The sequence below is a fragment of the Pagrus major genome, chromosome 23, assembly GCF_040436345.1.
Source record: "Pagrus major chromosome 23, Pma_NU_1.0".
NCBI classification, from domain to species: Eukaryota; Metazoa; Chordata; class Actinopteri; order Spariformes; family Sparidae; genus Pagrus; species Pagrus major.
In genome coordinates, this window is record NC_133237.1 from 6,077,708 (window position 1) to 6,102,362 (window position 24,655).

Consider the following 24,655-nt stretch of genomic DNA (forward strand, 5'->3'; position numbering starts at 1 on the left):
TGTTTAATTTTTAAATACAAGAACTTTTTGGTTAACATGAGATGAAAAACCTCATTATGTTGAATATCAAGCATTTTTAAAGCAGTATATTCAAATTGAAGCATATTCCCAACCATTATAGTGCAGCAGATAAAATTAGACATTTTCCAAACGTTCAAAACTGTACAAACCCCGAATGCCTGAACAGCTCCCTCTTGTGGAGTACATACACCCTGATAAACATGAATAAGTGAGTCAGTTACCCATCAGGTCAATGAGCTTCGTCTCTTCACAAATAAAAACCACATAAAAAAATGATTCTCATTTTTTAATAATTGCATTTTATTAATTGAAAAAAAAAAAACAAACAAACAAAAAAAAAAAAAAATGCAAATAAAAAAAAAAAGAGCAAAACAAAAACGGTATCATTAGGTAAGACAAGGCGAGAGACACTTAAATAAGAAGAGTTCCATGTTGGTGAGGATAAAGGTGAAGGCGGGTTGATGTAGGAGGGAAGAGGGGGGCATTGTTGGATGGGACAGGTTGGATTATGTACACTGTTTCTCACTGCAGGACTGGCAGGCCCCGTAAAGGGAGGGGGCTCAAAGTAGCAGGTCGGAGACACTGAAACACCAGAGAGAAAGGCACTATCCAGAGAGAACGAGAAAACACAAACAAATAACACAAACACAGTAAACAAGCACGCAGACACATACACACGCTGGACCAGAAATCAAAATGTTTGACAAAAAAAAGTGCTTGACCACACGCCACATTGGACAAAAGAAGAAGAAGAAGAAAAAAAAAAGGAAAACAACTTTTACATCATTTACACTGATCTCTCAACTTTTAGCATAAAAGACAATCTCTCAGTTTTCTGAACTGTTAATCTGTGCCAGCTGCAGATCTGCACTGGTGATTACACAATGTGATTATCCGAACTCAGCCTCTCTGCTACGTGCAGGTATAACAAGGAGGAGAGCATCTGCCGGTGCATGCATGTAATGACTGTTTGTGAATATGCATGTTAACTACCTGTACATATCCTCCACACATCACTCTCTTTATAAATGAATATTGACAACATTTCAGCATGTCTTTTTAAAATCCCTTGCATGGTTGTGTAGTTCAGTTCTCCGACCTTGCTTCCCTCATGTTAATGTCAATGGACTCAGTCAGCTACATTCACTGCCCAAGTAAAATGGCTGCAATAAATACATTGGCTTTGAAAAGGTGGCTGACCTTTATTACAGGGCTCCGTAATACAACAGCTCTCGCAGCATTCATGGCTCGACTTGCTGGTCAATATTTAGCTTCCTGGACACGATTAGTTTCTTCTTAGAGAACTAACTTTACTTGCCTTGCATTATAGACAAGAGAAACCTCTTCAAATGGAATTTATGACCCCTTTAAATATCATGCTGTTATCTGAGATCCCTCAGATAGATTCAGAAAAAAAAAAAAACCTTGACTGACAATTCAGCACATTCTAGAGCTACTAGGTCTTATCCAGACTAACAAAAGATTGAACATAATTTACAAATGGAAAAAAATACAATTTGTGATGAGAGGTAAAACAGACAAAACACATACAAATATATAATATATATTCTTAAAAAATGGATTCTCTCTATAGTTGATTTATTTATACAGCCAATGGCTGATGTACAATGCTCACGTGCCAATGATCTTAGACATGGAAACTTGCTGTACTGTAGATTGCATCTTTTTTTCTTCTCTCTTCTTTTTTGTACATTTTTTTTTAAAACAATTTCTTCTTTTTTATATTTTTAATGATTTTTTCTTTAAAACAGAGCTAGGATTTATCGGTAGGCTTCTCATTTAGGTGATTAAAACAACAAGCGGCAAAAAAAAAAAAAAAAAAAAGGAAAAAAAAGAAAAAAAAACAACACAAAAGAAAGGCAGAATGTTAAGAAGTTAAGGAGAAGACAGAAGCAGCTGTGGGAGCGGTAGAATCATTTGGTTATCTTCACGGTTGGTGCACTACTCTTTAGTTTTTCTGCATTTAGATTTCCCTCAAAGACAGTTCAATCCTCACCGAGGAGTTCACTAGGGAGGTGAACATTCTCAGCACAAGTAAAAGTTGATTTTGCTCAGCTGCCACCCACACAGCGACGCCTACGACAGCACTACTACTGTTTTATCTCTCTCTCTCACTCTCTTTCGGTTGTTTGCGTTCTTCCTGTCTGCTCCTGTTATCGTGGGATGGCGTAGAGGGGTGGAGGGGTTGGTTTGGGGGAGTTGGATGGGGCTGATGAGATCAAGAACGATAATGATGATGATGGTGATGGTTGCTGTTGTGGTGGTGGTGGTGGCTGTTGTTGTTGTTGTTGTTGTTGTTGTATACATGGTCTGACTGTTTACATGTTCCGATTGACAGGCGTGACGTAGTTGCGGGGGAACATGCCCGTTAGGCCGTGACAGCCTCCTTTCCACCAGTTGGGGTCAGAGTTGTCCAGGACTTGGATGAAGTCGCCGCGTCGGAAACCCAGCTCTCCTTCCTCCTGGGGGTCGAAGTCAAAGAGCGCCTGCACATATGTGGGATGCTGTTCAATCAGGAGAAGGAAAAGAGGTGGAAAGACATATTAGCAAGGTGACATGATGATTTAAACGATTAACAGGGATTCAGAATAAAAATACCAATTCCTAAACATTCTGTGAGTTAATGGTGACCCTAAATGGTAGTAACCCAATGCAATATTCTGGTATTCACTGCTTTCTCTCTTGCTATCTGTCAGAGACACGATTTCTCTGTATATCACTTACTCTCTTTCCCTCTAACTGTCTTACCTGGGACTTTTTTCCCAACTCTTTTCTTTCCTGTGTGGCACACTTCCTCTCTTCTTTCACCTGCAGCTATCCCTCAGACCTGCAGGCTACCAGCTTCACTGGAGCTAACTCCCTCCTCCTACCAACATCCAGAGTCATGCAAATATCACACACACAATTATACTAGCTCAATTATACTAGCTCCAAGCTCTCTAGCTAAGCCTCACTGTTGCTGTCAACTAATGGATTTTTTTTCTTGAGCACAAAATTAAGTTATTTATCAAAAAATATTTGGCAACCAGTGTAGCTCATCAACATTGTCAGAAAAGGACTGGACTGTCAAAATACACTGGGGGGGGGGGTCTTTAAGTATACAGTAACACACTTCTTATGCGCTGCGCAGCATTTTGAATAAATCCTCTCCAGGGTGAACCAACCTATTAAATGTGGTGCAAATAAAATTCCATTTTGTAAATTCAAATAAATTCTCGGCACAACACAGATGTTTCCACGCGTCATTGTCTCATCTGTACACACAACACCGCAGCTATTTAACTTTAATTCAATTTAAACCAAAGAATGCAGACAACATGTACTTTTTTGGGGAACTGAACCAGCAGACAGTGTTATGTAAATGACTTTGTAGCAAATTTTAGAAAGCAGAACAGGATGTGAAGTTATGTTAATGAGGTCTTAGTGATGCGATGGCACACTGAATTGTAGTCTTGCCTCTCCAGTTTCATAAATAATTAATAGCAAAGCATCTACATGTTTTCATTCAACTGCAGTTTGTTCACAAGTGGTTATGATGACGACCAACATGCTCTTTGTAGCGCCGCAGTGTTACACTTCCCTGCAAGTGATCTAGAGTAGGGAGGGGCAAATATCTATATGAACATTGACAGTGCTACGAAGTTTGAAACATGTTCATAAACCATATCATTCTATAAAAGAAACACATTGCCATTTTTAAGTGTTTTTCCTGCTGCGGGTGTCACTGTGATTATAGTTTCAGGAAAAAAAGCCTGGATCCCAGAGTATGTTCCCTCTTACCTGGGTGACCTGCTCTATGTCTCGCAGAAAGATCTGCTGATTGCGAGAGACCGAGGTGGAGCGGTGGTAGTCTACCAGCTCATTGAGGGAGTTAAACTTCACCACCCATAGGAAATACTTTCCAGCCCCGTCACGAAGAACCTTGAAGTGTTGGACGTCATTTCCATACCTGCACAAGGTCACAGAGAGGGAAGCTATGAGAAGGGGTATCTTTAATACAAAAGGTATTATACAAGCTGACAGAGAGCTGTTGTTTTTTGAAGGCAAACCACAGATTTAAATAAATAGAGTGGAACAGTAGGGCATTAAAATCCCTTATCAGATGCATAAGGTGCGTCTGATAAGCATTAGTTAAATATGTATTAGTTAAATGAAGTCTCAGACTGATAATGACAGACTGATAAGTGTTAGTTAAATGAATCAGTCATGCCAGTAAAGGATTGGTATTCAAAACAAGCTGACTACGTGGAATCAGGAAAGTCCAGACAGTAATTAAGATCCATATCGCAGCATCAACTTTACATGCAAGCTGCTGTGACCTGATCTGAACTGTGTCTTTTGGGAAGGTCAGAATGGAGAGAGGCAGATAAGAGGAAGTGAGCTCTGTATGTGTCAGCTAAAAAACCCTAAGTACTCATAGGGCTGAGTTCCAACGCACAATACAAATGATCACAACTGGCAAACGCTGGTCACCAGAGGGCAGCACTGAGACTTCACAGGAATGAGGAAGAGGCTGTGCTCATGACTCACACATACCAAGTATGGAAACTTATGAACCTGATCAGTTGTGGGGAAATGTACACTGATGTAAGGATAACGTGAAACTATATATATAGTTAACAGTGTGTGAATCATGTTTTTTTCCCCCGTTGGTGCATTGGTGCCGTGCTGCTTACTTCACAGAGAGGGAGAAGTCTCCTGGAGCACTCTCGCTCTCTCTGATGAGGAAGGCCCCATCGTGCCTCTGTTTGTTGAGCATCTCCTCTGCTTTGGCCCGAGGAATCTTCCCGAAGAACCACCTGGAGAAAGGAGAAAACAGATACAAGTGAGCACAGAGTAAGACTTCTTTCTGCATAGTAGGGCCGCAACTAACAATTATTTTCATTGTGGATTAATCTGCCAATTATTTTATAGATAAATCGATTAGTTGTTTGGTATAGAACATATCACAAACTGTTTCCTGAGCCCAAGATGAGGTCCTTAAATGTCCTGTTTTGTATACACCCCAAAGATATTCAGTTTACTGTCTTAGAGGAGGAAAGAAACCAGAAAATATTCACATTCAAGAAGCTGGAATCAGAGAAGTTTGATGATAATTTAATAAGTGAAAACGGATAAATTAATTGTCACAGCTCTACTGCATAGACTCGATACAAAGAGTGTAAACGCCCTTACTTTGTTAAAATTTAGAGTTTCAGTTGAGCTAAACTCAGTCTGCAGGCATGCAAACTTCACAAAACATCACACCTCCTGCTGGTTGACAGGTCGGACATGAAGAAACAGGAGTGTGGAGACCATGCTAACCACAGACACACCGCACTGACAGTCAATGAAAAAAACATACAATTCACTTTAATGGTCTCTGGGCCAAAAAGTGCTGCATGTAGACACCAGGACGAAAAGAAAAAGTTACACAAGCATTGGCCTTTCCTCTGAAGCTGCACTGTTCGTCCATTTACAAGGAAGTAGATTAGTCATTGTCTAATTATAGTGGTAGAGCAAACACAAAAAATAAATATTTTCTTCCGTTATACGTCCTGATGTGCACTAAGCATCTGTGTTGAACTGAGAAGCAGGAAGAAGAACAGATTCAAGATGAGATTTAAAGTTGGCAATTTTTCATCATTTTTGAGTGCCATTAAATGTATTTTTAGCTGTATGTATGCCACTAATATATGACTGTGAGAAAGCCCTGACAGAGGGAATCAGTGAGAGCGATAAAGATGGATGGAGAGAGGGAGAGACAAAGCTCTTTACTTGTGTAAATAATTAAAAAGTACAGTCAGCCAAAAGATGACATCTTGGCTCCTTTACACGTAGGTGAAAATCAATAATGAAATGGCCAACTCTTGATCTGCTTTGTATCCGTGCCTGGAAGCAAAGCAAGCGAGCACACTGAGTCTCTTTCCCTGTTTGATAAAAGTGATAACAGAGCAATTAATGGAGCCGAGGAAATGACGAGAGGAGAACGACCGGCAGTACTATCAGCAGCATACACACCTACACCTCTACTGCTGTGAGGGGGAACGCTTAAAGGCACTCAGTGCTGCTTCTACCACTCTTATTCTTAATAGACTGTCACACAAACCTAAGCATTAGCCACAAAAACACAATTACTGTGGGCCAGGGGAAAAGATCTGTGTACAAACAGAAAGCACTTTGACTTAGAGCAGAGCTGCATTATATTGTACTGTATAGTACAGCTGTGTGTGTGTGTGTGTGTGTGTGTGTCTGCTGGGCTGTGTGGGTGCCTGGTGCTTTCACATGGCACTTCATTGTCACCACAACGGGAGACAAAGGCAAACTCCAGCCACTTCATCGCCTCATCACCACTGTTGGTTGTCCATTACTGTACTGGGTAGTTTTCTTCAAAACATTTACAGTAAATCTAAACAGAAATGCGTTCATTAAAATCAAATCCCCCCAGGTTGCATACTGAATCTGAGTCTAGTGCATCATATTTTACTGCACAAAGACAGGTCTGACTTGAATTATACCTAATAGTGTTCTTGTTGAAGGGATTTTTCATTGGAAAACTTGACATGACGTCCAAGGATGTGGCAACACTGCAAGAGAGCCCATTACAGTAAGCAACATGAGACAGCAGACAAGCTCCGACAGTCACTGAAGTGATACGGGTTGAATCTGGGATTTAGCCATAGGGGATATTTGGCCTGCTGGATATTTCACAATAAAAGTTGTTACAAATTATATGCACTTCGAGGCAGGTACTGGAAGTGTTGAGATTCCATTAACAGTTATAATCTCTGTTAACATGCACACTAGAAAGCAAACAAAACAATAATCAGTTCTTATAAGCACGTCATCACAGTGACTGCAGTGACTTGCCCGATAGTGATAAGTGTATTTTACTGCTGCGCTGGATGCCTTTATTTGCATATTACAACAACCTTTACCCTGCTGTTGAGCAGTAGCTAAGTAACATGTGCTGAAATGCCAGGTCCTGCACACACACAGCCTGTTAAATGGCACAATCTTTCCTGCTCTCTCTGATGTGTTCAGGGTGAGTGGCAGGCACTAACACTAATCAAAAGCCCTGATGACAGAGCAGTATCAAAATAAACAGTCTGAGGGGTGAAATTTACCTCACGGGTGCAACAGGCAGTAATAACTGCTCACACATCTGACAATGACGATGACAATATTGGCTGCGATGTGCTAATGAGTAAATATACAAACATTATTTTAAATCACACGGTCAGCTAAACAAATCCATGGATCGAATAAGAAATTTTGACAATTTTAATGGAATGTTTTACATTAGACATGCTTAGAAAAGGACAACAATGCTGATCTACAGAGTGTAACAATTGTGTCTTCCCATGTTTGGACAGTAAATACTGGCTGAATAAAAACAACCGATGATAATCTGTTAAGAGAGGCAGTTTATTTTTTGTTATTTTACTATTTTGTTTCAGAGTTTCAGCTAACCAATGCTAACAAGTCATGTTTTTTCCTTGATCCTCGGCTAAATGTTATGGTACATGCTACCTTTATGTATATTATCTTACAGAAAACATTGCACTTGAAGTGATGTTTTGAAAATTTTGTATAAAAGGCCTAAAGAACCTTCATCATAATGATTATGAGAGGTTCAGCGTTACAGAAGTATGAGGCACAGCTAAATATGGATTTCCTATAACCATAAAAAAGACAGTAAACACTTGACTATTGTTGTTACCAATACAATGACACACCCCCCTTGTAAAAAAGAAAAAGGTACATCTGACGGCAACGCAGCAATGATGCAATAAGGTCAATATTCAATTAAGCATAAGAGGCCTCGAGCACATTATTAAAGAGAGAGCTAGTCTGGCACTGAACGCAGGTCCAGAGGTAATGTCCTCTCTAAGGATTCTGCCAGGCCCTCTCTGAAGTGGTTCAACACACACAAACTTGTACACGCACACACAGTCATACACACTTGAACAATCAAGTCTTGTAAGAGTAAACAGGACAATTGTAGTTCAAGCCTGGCAGTCAATATGCCCAAATTAATTTGTCAGCGTACATATATTTTATTTACAGATACATCACACTTTCACAGATACATAAAGACTGAGTTTAGAGAACCAGGTATGCAGGTAATACTTACGGATGGGCTTTGACCTCTATGTAATTCTTGGGGATGAAACCATCTTTTCCGTTTAGCTCTGCCTTGTACCAGTTCTGATCACACTCGTCATTTAATACCTAAAAAAAGAGAGACAGAGGAGTTGTTGAGGTTAGTGTCACATACTAATGTCAACAGTGGAAAGATACCAACCTACTAAATTTATCTTCAAGCCATTTCATTTAATTTCCTGTGACTGCAGAAGGTATAGTTGTAACTGCTTGGTCAATATTAGGAGAACAACACTTACAGCACAGGAGAGCAGCAAGCACATACAATATAATATTTACACACCTCAAAAGATAGCGTCTAATGTGTCAAGATGTCACCTGCATGTTTGGCTACAGAGACTCATTTAACAGTACACCTCAGTGACACAGACAGCTGTGAGGGCAATCATGTCTGACAAAGTATGGCTAGAGTGCAGGTGTGTGAAGTGGCTCAATTCGTATGTAACACTCCATGTGTCAGTGTGCTTACAAGAGATGGGTCGTGCTGAAAGAAGTTGACCTTCACGCTTCAGCAGCTGATTTATCACCTGAAAAGGGTGCCCATAAGTGTTTTATAAATTGAAATTGTATTTTTTTTTCCTTCAGTAGCAGTTTAAAAACGTCCCTCTCAAGTGAACACCATGTCACTCAATATATGTGGATTATCTGCAGCCATTTTAAAGTGCTAGAGCATTCATTTATATTAAACCTTCTTATATTTTCATTGTCAGTTTCTAAAAGTAAAACAAAACTTATTAAAACATGAAAAAAGAAGGGACAAAAACATTAAAGAGAAAACATGCGCGCAATATTCTTCTTTACAGTATGTCATCATGCTTTACGTGAAATCCTCATTGCATTTCAGTAACACATGTACCAATTTCTGAGGAAAACTAAGCAACAGCACTGAGTCATGCAGCCTTCATTTGAATGATGTTGCAAAAACAGCTGTTAAAGCACATCTGAGATTCTCATACTCAATTGGCCACCACATCTCATGGCCACCACAGACCAGCAGGGTACAAAGCCTGAGAATCAACAGAAAAGGATGTGATACATGTGTCACAGAACCAAGCCGTCACTTATTCGATTCTTTTAGGAGCTTCAAGTAAAGCAGGGCGCGCATTAATGTCATCCCTCTCATCTAGTCAGGCAGAATCCTGTACTGATGAATGACTACATGAGTCAAGTTTGTGAAAAGCCATTTCTTTCACCCTCTTTGATCACAACTCATCTGCATAATTCATAGGGGAAAAAGGCATTTTTAGCGAAGGCAGGCACGCAATCTTTAAAGCAGCTTCACTGGAGGGAAGAAACTTCAGACAAAAATGACTGCTGACAATCCTCGATGAATATTAGACTCCAACATTTTTCCTTCTATTTTCTCGGCCAAATTTTTGTTTGTTTGCCTCGCATTTCCTCTCCACTTAAACTCATAATTTCTCACTAACCCAGCCCAAGACAGCTGTCCAATTGGCCCCTGTGTAGTGCAAGTGGCCGGGTGTATTTGCTCCAGTGAGCCTGCAGAATGCCAGCTGTCACTGGCCCTCCCCAGCTGCTAACCCTGCACAAGACGGAGCATTACTGGATCAGGGAGTGGCCTTGGACCAAAAACGTAAGTGGGTTGAAATGAGGAGTGGGGGGTCGGAGGGTGCGTCTATGTGCAAGTGTAGCACAGTGGGCTTGCAGATATTAGGGTACATCTGTGAAACAAAGAGATGGGGAGAGCCAGACAGGGTGAGTGTGTTTACGCTACTCAATGTGGCGCTGTCTGTGTGAGCCGAGACTCAAACAAAGGGCCTTAGCCTCTGGGCTGGATGTTGACACACCAAACCGACCTTTAAGAACTAGTGCCTACAAAGGCAGACTGATCCAACATTGTGTGGTCGTGCGGCCAGCTGGCTGACAACATGCAGTTCTCTGCTCACATTTGCACTGCCATCGTCAGCTCGTTTTACTTATGAAGACTTAGGCACAACTGTGCTATAGCTCAAAGCTAACATGGTATGAATGATAATGCTAGCATGTTGATGTCCAGCTGGTCTGGGCTATTGAAACATCATGAGGTCAAGGCATGATGTAAAGGAGATTTTATTATGACTGAGGAAAAGACAATCAAAGTGCTAAGAAAATCCCACTGCTCTTAAACTAGACCTTCAAGGAACTATGCATTAACTAATTTCCTTTTGTAAAGGATGGTCCAGTGTACCCTATGCTTAAGAGATAAAATATAAAGCACTGATGCACCTTTTTCCTTAGCCTTTAGAGAATTGGACCAGCTCTTATCATGGCTATCACTTGGATACTTGTCTTTCACAAGATGAATAGACTGCAGCCTGAGTTTTGCGTGTTAGCATACTAGAATTAATTTATTCGATTCAGCATTAAACACAAATTACAGCTGAAGCTCATCAGTCAGTGAGTTTCCCAGGTAATTTGTCATGAACCAAGTTTTGGATGAAAATTCAATTTTGGCCAGATGAGAGCACACAGAGGAAACCACTGTAACCTGTGTCTTCAACAGCCATTCTTGCTTTCACTGAACCTCTCCACTGCTTAAAACATGCTAAATTAGACGAACTCCAATCCGTAAATGAAGACTTGTGGCAATATGCCAAACACAAATGTAGACCGTAGGCCTGTGTCTGTAGGCCGCAGACACTCAATGACAGGGCAGCAGCCGAACATCAGTGTGGTGTGCCAAGGCCTTAACACGTCCCACCAATACTGTGAACTCCAAATAACCCCATTTTACTTTCTGCAGATTCACACGTACACAATGTCCATATATTTTTCCCCAAACTAAACAGCATCACTTCCACCACTTGGAGCAAAGTTACTTTAAAATAAACATAAAGATAACAAATGCTGTAGGAGTACAAAATGCTTTTCAAAAGTAATGTAGGTGGAAGAGTTGCTTAGCTGTCAGATAGACAATGCTTCATCCTCATGACCCAAGGCTAAAGCCCACTTGCTGGCAAGCATCCACTCAGCAGAAGCACCCTTGAAACCATAGCAGCTCCAACAGTGCAGCCTGTTCAGTTGATCCTGCACTATGACCTCCCCTCAGGGAACGCAAACAAGAAACAAACAAACAAACAACTATCTTAAGTGTATAAGTTAATGTAAGTAGATGGACATAAAGTAAGTACACTGTTGTGAAGTAGACTAAATGCAATAGTGATAATAAGAACTGGATGTAACATTTTTTACTTCATTTTCAGCAGGATGAAAATTAGAAGCACCGTTTGTCAACCCATCATGGTCAAATAAAGTTAATTTAAAAAGGTCTCATAATCGAAGCAACACTCTTAAAACTGAGAATCCCTTCATCTTTTAATGTTTACTAGTACATTTTATCACAAACAAGTCTCTCTACAATGCATTTTATCATTGCTGAAAGGGGGAGTTCTATTGGCAGACAGGCGGCACAACATGTGAACTTGAGTAACCTTAAATTATTACCAGTCTACAACCAAAGCTAATAATAGAGCACAGCAGGTGCTGCATTATACTGTACCCCGACGCTCACATGAATTGCTAAGATGCTAAAGTGAACTTTCCAGGAAATTCAATAATAAGCAAGTGTTTGTACGAGGGGAATCCCAATCTGAATTTCATTTTTAATGAAACAAATGAATTATAATTACTCAATATCTGCAAGTACCCGATACATTTTTTGGTGTACTTGAAAATGCTTTTTGCTCCATTCTGTATGCTGTAACATAACAGCGCACAGTTAAACTCAGCTGACATCCAAGTAAAACAAATTGGGGTCACATCGTATTTGGTGCAGTCGGCGATACAGTATGTTCACATACACTGTTGTGGGCTGACCGCGTCTCAGTGATGCTGACAGCAGGGCAAACAGCAGCATGCTTGTTTAATGAAGCTCCTAAGGCTCCATTAAACAAACAAGAAAGATACTTGTCCAGGCAAAATAAACTTGAGTGTGCACATAAAATCCGAGGCTTGATTCCAGCTCAATACAGCAAAATGGTGCATCTGGCCTATCTCACTATCTTGCTATTTTAAGGCTTGTTGAAAAAGCTTTACATAAGGATAAATGCGGTTAGATTTCTACAAAGGAATTTTGCCTTGTCTAAAAGATAACATTTTCTTCTTAGCTACCAACATTGATATCATTAGATAATGTTATCAATAACCAGAACTTCATCTCAAAAACTGTTCTTTGCCAATTTGCCACTTCAGTAAAACACAAAACAATTCTGTAACCAAACCTACAGACTGATTTCACTAGTGAAAATGGATGTCAATTTCAGGAGTGAAAGCTGGCTGTAGGTTTGACTTCAGAGGTGGGGGAACACCTGAACGTCAGGGGGCTTTCAAACAGAGAAAGAAAGAAAAACTAAAACTAATCTTTTTTTCTATTTATACACATCATTACGAAAATTGTCAGCTTGCCTTACCTGACAGTTTAACAAAGGAATTAAATACTGTGTTAATGTAGTAGTAGTGAAGCATTAATGCACAAACCTAACAAGACATCACATTTTGTCTTCCTATAAGAGCAACCTTAAAGATAGCACTAATAAATAGGGGTGTACAGCTCCATTGATCTGGATAGATTTATCAACAATGCAAAGGGAAAACATCAATCCATATCATCATCTTTAAGATACTCCTTGATTTGGCACGCCTGTGTCACCTTGACCATCCAAGTGCAACTCCTTCCTAAACATAACGGTGCTAGTGACAGACAGATAATGGCAAGCGGCTGGGAAAAGACAAGGATAATTACTTCCCTCTTGGGAATAAATCAGCAGTGGGGAAATATTTGGGACTTTGGAGAAAAGACAGGTCACACAAACAAACATGGCATCTAACTCTGCGACCCACTAACCTGCTGCTGTTACTATAGCAATGTTAGCTGCTACTGTATGTTTCAACAATGGTTGAAATAAACATGCATGCAGGGTGCAATTCAACCGTGGTGTTCTGTCGGCAGGTGCAGTGATTTAAACCAATGATGGTGAGAGTCAGTATAATAATACATGTTATTTGTTAAGCTACGAGTAGAAAAAAAGTCAGCTAGCCACTAGGTTAATTTATTTTCAATGAGTCAATGTGAGTCAATTTAAAGTAAACTTTATTTCACTTAACCGGTTACAGTTATATACAATTATTTATGTGCCGTCTTATGGCCAAAATCAAAAAAGAAAGGGGTGGCCGCTTTTTTCTGTAACTGAACGTGTTAAATGGCAGTGACATCTTCTCATATTTATTGCAGGCCCCTGAATTGAATCAAATTGAAATCGTATCGTGGCAAGTATCGTTATTGTACTCCAAGGACATGATATAATGTCGCATTATAATGAAACCTGTGATTATAAACTGATCGCAAATTAAAATAAACAGCTGCAGTTGCAGTGAAACTCCTTTCAGTTCCTACTAACATATCAGCACAGGTTTGGGTTAAACATATTCTCGGGCACCGTCTACTGAGCTCAATTCACAATTTTCCGACCTCAGACACAGTTAAACTGGGGTGCTGTGGTAAGAACAACCCACATTCTGGTCAACAAGAGCCAGCCAGAGCCAACAGAACTCTCTTATCTTAAACCATTGCCATAACTGTGGTGGAGTGACCTTTGATGAGTTTTTCTTTAAGCACAGTGTCTAATGCTTGTACCATTGTGGCGAACATCTGAGCAACGAACTTGCCAATGAAAGGTGTTTCAATACGTGTCAGGTCAAACACACAGAAGCATAATTAGCTTATGTAATGCTTCTATTGAAAAGATTAACATTATCCATTTGGATTTTCGGTTTTCATTTTAAAAAGAAACCGTGCAACACTTTGGAAAATACACTTATTTTGGTTTAGAAAGAGACTGGAAACAGAGGGAAACAGCTAGCTTAGCTCTGTCCACTCGCAACAGAATCCATCGTCCAGCACGAAAACCAGAGTGTAAAAACAACCTGCAGGAAGCTAGCTGTTTACCAGTCTTTGTACGAAGCTAAGCTAACTGGCTGCTAGCTGTAGCTAAGCTGCTAAAAAACATAACCATGAGTCTGAATATTAAAATAGTGACATAATACAGAGAGAAATTGTACACTCAAACAATATATCAATTCAAGCCCAGTTGGCTCAGACATGCCTTTGGAGTGACATTTGAACTCCAGTGCTTTTGGGTCTATCTAGTGGCTCTCGAAACTGAAAGAATGGCAGCCCATGAGGAAAAGCAGAAATAAAATATTTGCTTGGCTGGCAGTTTTTTTTTAACCATGCAGAGAAGAGACAACCGCAGCATTGTGTCTGACTGAGCTCTGTCTCTGTGTTCCAAGCTGGGCCAGCATTGTGCTATTGCACTTCTGTGGATGATATGCATTCCCTCCCTCCCTCTCTCTGAAGATTTTTTTTGTCTTTTTAATCTGATTGAGCCACAATAGTCGTAGGAGTTTCTATTTGAGAGGCTAAGGTCCAGGCTAGGGATTATCTCCTCCACAGCTGCCACTGTAGTCTCCCTCCTCCCCCTGTCTCTGCCTCTCACACACACTAAAATATTATAGCACTTCCACCCACAACGCCATGTGTGACACTAAACACGGGTAGCTGTCATTCACAAGGGACTCATGTCCACAACTACCAATTTAGTATCTCTCTATAAAACCATGGAATTATACAACATCTTGTGCAAATCCATCTGATAAACAGCCTTTCTGCTTGAGTTTCAAAAACATTAATCATCTTCCAAAGCTATGCTGTTGTTACACTGAAGGTTTATTTAGGCTAGAGAAACTGATGCAACATAATAGGATTTATTTTATTCTATTCTGCCATCTATTGAAAATGCAACTCAGTCTCTCCAATTTGTTATCTAAGATTAACAGAAATTATACCTATACCTTCAAATCCCTGTTTCTGTATTTTCACATGTTCACCAAAGCAAAGAAAACATGAACTTGTGTTGGCTCTTAGCTTTGATTTGGATGCAGTGTTTAGTGGTGACCATGGGGAGATAAAAATCTTCACTTTCCCTTTCCTGCCTACCTAAAACTGAACGTCACAAAGCCAATCCTTTGTATAACACTAAGTGTGTGGATAAAAGAAAAAGCCATACTCAAGAAATCATTATTGCATAAAGTATGCATTGGACTGACTTACAAAGCATTGGCTAACACGCAATGGAGGTAGAGAGCGAGCTAGTAGGCAGACTAATGGTGGGGGCAGAGAAGACAAGATGCTAAATAAACCAAGTCTGCACAGTCCACATGGGATTGCAATAAATCAGGAGCAGGGATTACCCTAGAGTGTGAGTTAATCTGAGCGTGCGTCAGGTCAGCCAAACAGAAAGATAGACAAGCTAAAGCTTCATCAGAACCTCAGAGGCCAAAGCCTGTTGGGTCCGCTACCAAGTTTAATGAAACTGATAGAGCCCCTTCTGCTGCCTGTTTGCACACCAGACGCCAACCGTGACAGCATCAAACACAGTTTTCTTATCTTGCCCGACCACAGATTATTATCACCATCAGGTACACCCAAGTACCTGGTTATATGCAAAGTCAAAATCAGTCACTACTAAGAAGAGCCAGGGGATGAGAACTGAAAGGAAATAAGCTAGAGCTGCTCAATCATGGAAAAGGACTCAAAAGTGGCACCAGCCAAATGTTGGTAAAATATACAAGTGGCTGGTAGATTTGCTTCACTCACCACCACCAAGAAAAAAAAGCCAATGGTAATCTATTGAGTGTCTGGTCAAATTTGAACATTTACTAGCCACCTGGCCACCAGATACAAAGTTAATTTTGCACACTCACTGCGATTATTTCGGTCAATATTGAGATCACTATTACTTTACACCACTGCTCACTGACTTTAGAAACATCCTGCATTTACTGAACTTAAAAAAACTTGAACTTTAAATAAAATCGGTTATTGTTAATTTAGTAAATTGGTACATATGTGGTTTACTTGTTTATAAGATGTGAGATGTGAGAATTGCTGAAATGCCACTCCAAGCACTGGTACAGTAACAGTGTGGATCGAAGTGCTTCAAAAACAAAGCGGCCGGCTTCACCAGGTTCTTGCAGCTCACCTGACCTGATCGCAGTGAGTTGAAGTAAAAGAATGAGTTTGGTTTGAAAGGAGGGACAAAAGTGCCCCTCTGTAAAGGAAAGGGGTGCCCTGGATTTACAATGCTAAACAAAGCAAGAACATCACAGTGAGATGGAGTGCAGCACAGTGATCTTTTATATCTGGATTATCTTGTTTTCATAATCGTCAGAAGCCAAATTCATAACTGAGAAATAAAATGTGATTAATTTCTTAACCCTAAAATAAACACTTTGAGGAATCCAAACAGCCTACTGCACATCAGGTTTGGCACACACTGCTAAATCCATAATTATTCCACAGAGTCAGAGGGGTCAGATATCAAAGTGGTTCATTTAACTCAATAAGGATAACGCCCACCATAACACAGGGCAAAAAATGAGCTGACAGAGAAAGATAATATATAAATAAATAAAATCGGCTCAAATGGTACTAATCTTCCAAGTTCATGACCATATCAAGCCTATTTCTTGTCAATGAAGATGTCAGAATATTTCAGAATTTGTAGATTATAAACCCACAAAAGAGTTGGTATGGAGGAAGACTTCAAAGTCCCTGTAGAGGTGAGGGCTCAGTCAGTCCTATACAGTCATTTCTGACAGACAATACTGAGCCATCAGGTGGGCCTGGCTCCCACACACCCTCCAAAAAACACAGTGAGAATAGAAGGCCTGTAATGGTACACTTACTAAGTGATGTCTGTGCATATCTGTGTGTGTGTCTGTCAGTGCCAACTGTGTGGATGTCCTGCAGGAATGGAATCTGAGGCCTGGTATTTTGACACACTGGCAGCAGAAGTGACCCCCGTGGTGGCACCAGATCTTACTCAGGGGACAAACTGAACCAACCCCCTTCACAGTTCAGTATCTAGGACAGTGTGCAAGGACTGTGGGATCAAGCCTTTAAAAAGGTAGGATATGTATTGGTGTAAATACCCTGAATGGGTTATCAAAGATAAGTAGCAGAGATAATGGAGAGAAAAACAGATTTTAAATCACAGCAGATATGGGGGGTCTGATGGGGTGGGGCTCATTGCGTGAAGACCAGAACAAAACAGCTCTAGATAAAAAAAACAAAAGCTGTCAAAATGAGTTTGACCTCCTTTGCTCCCAGCAGGGAGGCTGCAGACTTGGATCAGGGAGGCAATGAGTGCCACCCAGATACAGAAAGACATGGAGAAAGAGATTACATTGGATTCCACTAAATGAAGGCTTGTAACACTCTTGTAATTAAAACAATGCCTGAGGCCATTACCACATGGGGAGCTCCCCCCGCCCCCTTATAGAGCAGAGACTGTAGCTTTAAACACGCATTACACCTCCGACCCAGGGGATACACTGAGTATTGGACACCCAGAAGAACAGTTTTGAAGTCCACCAACTCTCAAGCAGAAGTGTTTCTCAAACTTGAGATAATAAAGTAACAACACCCACACTGTCGTAGGCATAAACGCACCTTAAGGATGAACCTTATATTTTCTGAATTATTTCAGGAAAATATATTTATGGTAAGTATTGTAAGACTGGGTGAGAATCACTGGTATGTGCTTACAGCAGTGCAAAGCTGAGTAGCAGGTTTGCACGGACTTTCAATCTGTTAATGATATAATTTGCCACATTGAACAGTTTATAATATGCGCTTATCAAAACAGTTACAGTTTTGATAAGTGAGTATTTTCATATAAAAAGACGGGAAAAAACAGGGACAGATGAGTGTTGTATTAAAAATAATCAAGGAATACAAAATTGACCAAGTATTATGTGAAGCCTTCACTATCTTCTGGACTTTCTTTAAGTATCCACAATACAAGTCAGCAATGAGGGGATACAACAATTATCTAGCTTAAAGGAAGAATGCCTTTGAATTATTGTCTGCTGCCTTTGTTTAAAATTCCAACAAAATGCAAAAGCAATTTTTTTAAGCCAAAACTATGGTGCCTTTTATTAGCAAATGCCTTGATGCCCTTATACAAAGTGCGCACATTACACACAACACTTGGATGACAACGGGAGAATGACACGTTCAAGTTATCTGCAGGATCAAGATAATCAATGAATTCCCGAAATTTGCGATCTAAAGAAATGTGTGTCTTTGATTAAGATAGGTTAACTTAACTTACAGAAGTAAATAGGACTGGATATCATACCTCAGTAATGTCAGCCATCTTTATTAAGCGCAGGTACTTGACAGACGAGTTTAGAAAGCAGAAATTCACTGTGGTGAGGTTAGTTTTAAGTTTTAAGTAAGCCAGTGATTCAAAAATTATATAAAACTGGACTCATGTAAAACACCCATTTTGATTGACAATGTGCAATTAAATGATGTTACTTAAATATTAAGAATTTTTTTCCCTTTATCTTCCACATCATGTGACACAGTGATTCTGAATCATTACAGTGTTACTACGTCTCTCTTTTTATAGGATTTAAGTGCTTTATATTATTATTTTATTAAAACGAAACTATGCATTTTTATCAATGTCAAGTGTTCCATTTGTTGCATTTGTTCACTGGTCATTTTGAAAAATCTTCTTCATCATTTTTTGATAAAGCCAGGACAGTGGCAGTGCCACTGAGGAGGGTTTTTTTAGCGTAAATTCCTGAGCCAAGATACACACTGTTACTTGTCACAATCTTTATGTTTCATCTTGATATCAAATTTTAACCCAATGAACAATTCCCTGTCACATTGTGTTTTTTTTTTCACTTAAAAGGCGCAACACTCTAAAAATGTGTGCACAAACTGTGTACACTGTGCAAGCTACTCATGTTGTCCAGCCAGCCATTGCCAGCTTTGTCTTAAGAAATCCAGGGAAACCCAAAATAGGCAACAGGCAATCTAACAGTTAAACTGTAGCTGATTAAAAAAAGACCATCTCATAAGAACTGAACAATAAGTCATAACGCCTGAAAAGATGAGCCCACCAGCCAAACCAGATGGGTGGTAAATTAATTAACAGTCCAAGTGTGATAATTGATGTGGAAGGATAATTTTGGCTTAGCCCCACTCCCGACTCCTTTCTCCTCTTAACATCCATTTGACTCAGGCAGCTGGGGGGAGGATCGTCTCTTACATCATGATGTTGTTTATCACAGCTTGAAGTCTCAGTGCAGTTTATTTTGGCAGTGCCCTCTAATGACTCTAGCTTAAAAAGAAAAAAGTGACCAAATCTGTTGTGCAGTAAACAGATGTGACAGCTTAGGCAACTGTGTGCATTTAGGAACAACTGTTGCACTTATGTCACATTATGAATGAGAGCATAACTGCTGTTGTCAAAGAAATTAACCAACCATACACCAGTGGTACCCAATTCGAAGTCAGCTTTAGGCAACGTAATGATCCGTCACCGTCCAGTCATGTCATGTCATGTCAGGAGGTATGTCACCATGGCCATAGCAGGCATGTATTTATAATGTATTAAACATTGGCTAATCAGTATCCGCTCAAACTTTTAAATTATTTATAATTTTTCACTCATAGCCAGTGCAGAGTGGGAACTAAAGTGGAGCAGAGAAAAAAAAAAAAAATCAAGAGGATGATAACTTTTGGTTTAAATACAGCTGTCAGTGACTTTATGACACATCGTGAGGGAGTGGTGTGGAGATGAGAAGGACTGAGATCTAATTACAGCTCTCTGACTCAACGCTCAGGAGGTAGAGCAGTGAGAAAAGAGGCAGAGAAGGCAAGAGAAGAAGAGTGAAAAAACAAGGGCCAAACCGTGACAGAAGCCAGATCAACAGAGATGAATAGGAAAAGCATGAAAAAGCGACAGAAGCTGTGAAAGAGCAAAAGAAGAAGACAGAGGAGCACTTTGAAGAATCACACTCCTTGTGATCAGCTTAGGAAAACTCCTCAGGGGCAAATTGCATAAAATGAGGGCATCTCTTTTTCAGAGCAGCCAAAACAGCTATGTTTTATTCTGTGGAGTGCACTGTCCTCCATCTGCGGTAGCCGGCTAGCTCAATGCCTTTTTGTGGTACCCCATCAATCCACTGAAAGGGAAAGTTGTCATTTTATTCCCACGCTGTTCCCATTGGTTGAAACATCTAACCTGCATCTGTAGAGCCACTGAAATGTTCTTTCTTCCTTCTCTTTTTATTGCAGGAAGAATGCGGAAATTGCAGACAGAATGTAGAAAATGTCTGTGACATGAACTTGCATTTAAGGTTCATCTTTGTGTTTATGGTGGTTTGTTTGTGTGGAAGCAACAGTGAAAACATTCAGTTAGTCTCAAAAGTGATATCTATTGGGATGTTTATATCCAGGGGTTGTGATCAAACAGACACAAGCCGCCCTAATTCCCGCATTAGATGGTTGCTTATAATCAGCCACACAGATTGCCTGTACTGGATTAGCGTGTCTATCCTGCCGACCTCCTTAAGGCATATATAGTACATACAGTAGTCATCTTTTAATGATAAGAGCAGAGTTAGGAGGAAGGACCTCATCAAAGCACTAAGGGACACTGTTAAAACTGCTCTTATTATGGTCATCCATATCCGGCATGGTTTAGTAAATTTTTTAGATGGTTGAAAGAGTACAGAAACAGACTATTGCCCACTTTGGCTTCCAGGACAGGAACTGTAAAATGAATCAGAACTGTATGCATCACCTGCACAGTCAATTAGTCAACAGGAAATATCTTTCAACCAGTGTATCAAAACTCCACCCTCGTGGAGTCTGCTGTGCTGAAGCAGTGAAAAGCTTCAGTACAGCAGGCTTTAACCATGCCACATTCTCTACCTTCAACAGCTTGTCATAAGCTATGACACGGTAAGGCTGGGCAATATATTAATATTATATCGCTACATACGAGTCTATATATCGTCTGAAATGTATGCACTACATAGTGCTCTCAAATACTTCAACAACGGAACATTTGTTGATAATCCAGAGTCTTCTTTTGCCAATAACCTCAATAAATTCAGTTTGCAGTCATAGAGGAATAAAGAAACCAGAAAATATTGACATTTAAGAAGCCAGAATCAGACTATTTCAAAATAGTTAAGTGCCATTAATGTCAATTCACTGGTCATATAAAGTATCAATTTACAGTATACAGGACGTAGTGAATGAGTGACTGAGTTATTTCGGACACAGCCATCTGTTGAATGCATATACTGCGTCAACTACATACTGTAAAATGCTCTGCCATGTGTGCACCACCTGTACTGCTGCCGCTCTTTGCATAAGGTCTACAGGCTGTACCTGAGCACAGACAATTTACTGCTCTAATTGTGAACAAAGGAAGACCACAGAAATAGAGGGAGTGAAAATGTCAAAAGATAGCGGGTTTCAGCATCAGTGTCAGCAGCAGGCATGACTACCGACATATTAAACCTTGCCCAGTTGTGCAGCTATTGTGCCAGAGTGGGTAGTTGCTGGGACAAGTAAGTGTCAGCCTGCTAGGCCGGCTGCCATGTGTTGACTTGGAGCAGATGCCTCAAATACACATACCAAAAAAAAAAAAAAGGAGAAAAAAAAGCATGCAACAACTAAAAAGGGAAAAAGGCAGGAAAGGGTTCATGCAAACACACTCCGCTCCATTACTGAGCTAAAGCAATATTTGCAGTTTCCACATCTCCTTCCATTGGCCCCGTGAACAGCAGCGTGCTGGTGGTGGCGTCACTAGCAGAGAGAGGTTGTTGTTCCTGCTGTCTTAAAAGTAGACCGCATGTTTTCCCCTTAGCGTTCATCTTTTGCTTACTTACTGTCCAACTAATGAAAATCCATTTACAAATACAGGTTGTGAAAACAACAACCTGTAGCAGTGTGTTGCATGGGTATTGCATTGGAAGACTGAAATGCTGAACTACACTTTATCTGACTAATTACTTTTTGTTTTGTGTTTAAGGCTGCCTTTAATTCCTTCATTCATTGTGGGCCACATGTCCTACGGCTATACTTTATTGCAAAGCCTTTAGAAAAGTTTTCCTTACAGTAACAAGGTCACTGTTTAAATTAGACAAAAGGAAGAGGGAGAGGAAAAAAAGACAGAGACAGAGAAATGTACTTATCTAAGCTTTCTCTCTAGAGATTCAGCAGTTAATTAGAAAATAGTCTGCTCTTATGCAAATGTGAACTGAACACACAGTCTCTGGGACCCCAGTGAGATCCTACAAGGCCTCTAGCAGTGTAAGTGTGGTTAGTCTAAGCTGTAACAAAACCTGCACAATGAGCAACAAATCAGCAATTTATTGACCCTTCAGCTCCTCATAGACAACTATAGACAACACTGCTGCTTTACACAGATGGACAAGTAATCTGTAGAACATTGTTGCTGACTAGAACTTAAGGTGTTTAGAAAGGAAAAATCAAATAGTGGGATTGGGATCTGGGACTGGAGCTCAGACTCTGATGACGGCTTATGAGTCTTTCCAGTCAATCAGGCACCGCAAGGCAGCGCTGATACAACTCAGCTTCTCTTCACCGGTCAAGTGGACAGAGAGGGGAAATCAATACACGAAGCACTAATAGGCAATGAGGGAGCCATTAATCAGGGGAAGGGTGGGGGGCCTGAACAGAATGTGTTGAAATAACTGGCTAAAAGCTCCATCCTCCTCAATATCACAACCCCTGAAGAGGGACAAGACGGTTGTCACAGGAGGACCTTAATAGTGGTTCCTAAAGCCAAATAGGTTTTACTGTGCGACTACTGAACTCCATGTCAGGTAAGATGGAGCTTGTCATTCTCTGTTAATTCAGTGCTGTAGTGCAGTAGGTGCACACTGTAGAGTTGCTGGAGTTTGCTGTGGAGACACAGGAAGTTGCTGGGGGTTGGAAGACATCAAACAGGATGTGAAAACAGCTAAGCTGTGGCGTTAACGTAAGCACACACACAGGCGCAAGGACACACTAATATTGAGACAGACTAGACAACTTTACCACAGATTCTAAACCCAATTTGACTCTGGGCTCCAAAAGGTTTCGGGCAGCAGGATGAGTGGGCAGTGGTGGTTTACAATCCGGTCTTTCTCTTGGAAAATATCTGATATTCACATTTAGTTTCAATAAAAGTTGACTCAGTATGAAATAGTATTATGTCAATACGCTTAAGTGGAGAATAGCTGAATAGGGACATGTATCCAACTGGAATTGGCCTGACGAGTCAAAAATCGGAAAATTTGGTTTAGTCCAGAATCTTTTACCATTCTACAGCACTGCTGTTCTAATATTTCCAAGGCCTTGCAAGCCTCTTCACGAAGTCTCAGTTTTATAGTTTAAAGTGTTTTAGTTTTGTACTAATTTCAGTGAGTGAACATGTAATTTCTCAGTGTAATAAGAGTTTATGTTTACAATAGTTTAACATTGGCCTCCTATAATGAATACCAAGTGCTTTACTGTTCCATAAAGCCCTCAGCTCTATTGGTAATCTATTGGAAAGCTCTCTGTCAATTCCTGTGTTGACTCTGTATTGCAGTTTAATGACATACTATTTCATTAGTGGCTGCAATAAAATACTGTCAGAGTAGTATGACTTGAACAGAGTTTAAATAACAATGTTTTGAATCTGCGGTCAACAGTTTGCAGAAGTAACGAGGAGGAAAGGCGGATCTTAGATCATGCTACACAGGCAGAGTTCAAAGATCTGTTGATGGAAGCTAATTCTGTCAGCTAGCAGGGCTGTTAATCTTTATTTATTTAAGGAGGAAATGAGAACAAGTGTACAGTGCTCAGGGCAATGGCCAGACTCGACTGTGGCCTCCACTTGCCTGCTGCTTTGCCTCTAGATCTGCTTTCAGACACAGAAAACGGGCAGAATGAGACCAGGCCGAAAATGGAAAACAGTTGATTTGGTTATAAAACTGTTCAAACAAGGACTGAACTGTTGGATGATATATTAAAATGCTCATGTGACATGTGCATTAATGTATTTGAGCAAAGAGACAACTGCGAATGTGCTGATGATTTACCAGTAATTGATTCTGTCATAAAATAACAGGCCATGAATCAGTTCTCATGAATGTAAGACACATTCTAAAAATGGATTTCTAACTTCAAGAAATGAATTTTTCTCAAGTAAACTTCCTGGATCAAATATTACTTGTGAGGAGGTCAAGGTGATTTTTCTCTGGTTGTTGCATCTCAAGAGAACTGAAGAGAAAGTGGTAATGTTAAAAATGATGTGTGTGTGTGTGTGTGTGTGTGTGTGTGTGTGTGTGTGTGTGTGTGTGTGTGTGTGTGTGTCGGTCGATCTAGCTGTTCAATGTCAACTCTTAAGGGTGCACCAAGTAATTCAAACCAAGCCCACAACAAACTATACTATACCTTCCTATAACATATCAATTGTGAAAAATAGTTCACAGAATTCTTTTATACCAACAGCAATTGATGTATATTGAGAGACTTTACATAACGTTAGAGTACATCAAGCAGGAGTATATTCAAATTAAAATATATTCCTAACTTTGA

General features: G+C 40.1%; 1 protein-coding gene across 1 annotated transcript in view; it reads right to left on the reverse strand.

Moving 5' to 3' along the window:
• Positions 1-294: 294 nt before the first annotated feature.
• grb2b (growth factor receptor-bound protein 2b) overlaps positions 295-24,655 on the reverse strand; it is a 32,102-nt gene continuing 7,741 nt past the window's right edge. The window contains exons 3-6 of the mRNA XM_073494612.1: positions 8,159-8,256; positions 4,719-4,841; positions 3,823-3,991; positions 295-2,546 (exon numbers count right to left, since the gene is read on the reverse strand). Coding sequence (XP_073350713.1) covers positions 2,361-2,546; positions 3,823-3,991; positions 4,719-4,841; positions 8,159-8,256 — 576 coding nt within the window. The 3' untranslated portion in view covers positions 295-2,360. The remainder of the gene's footprint in view (positions 2,547-3,822; positions 3,992-4,718; positions 4,842-8,158; positions 8,257-24,655) is intronic.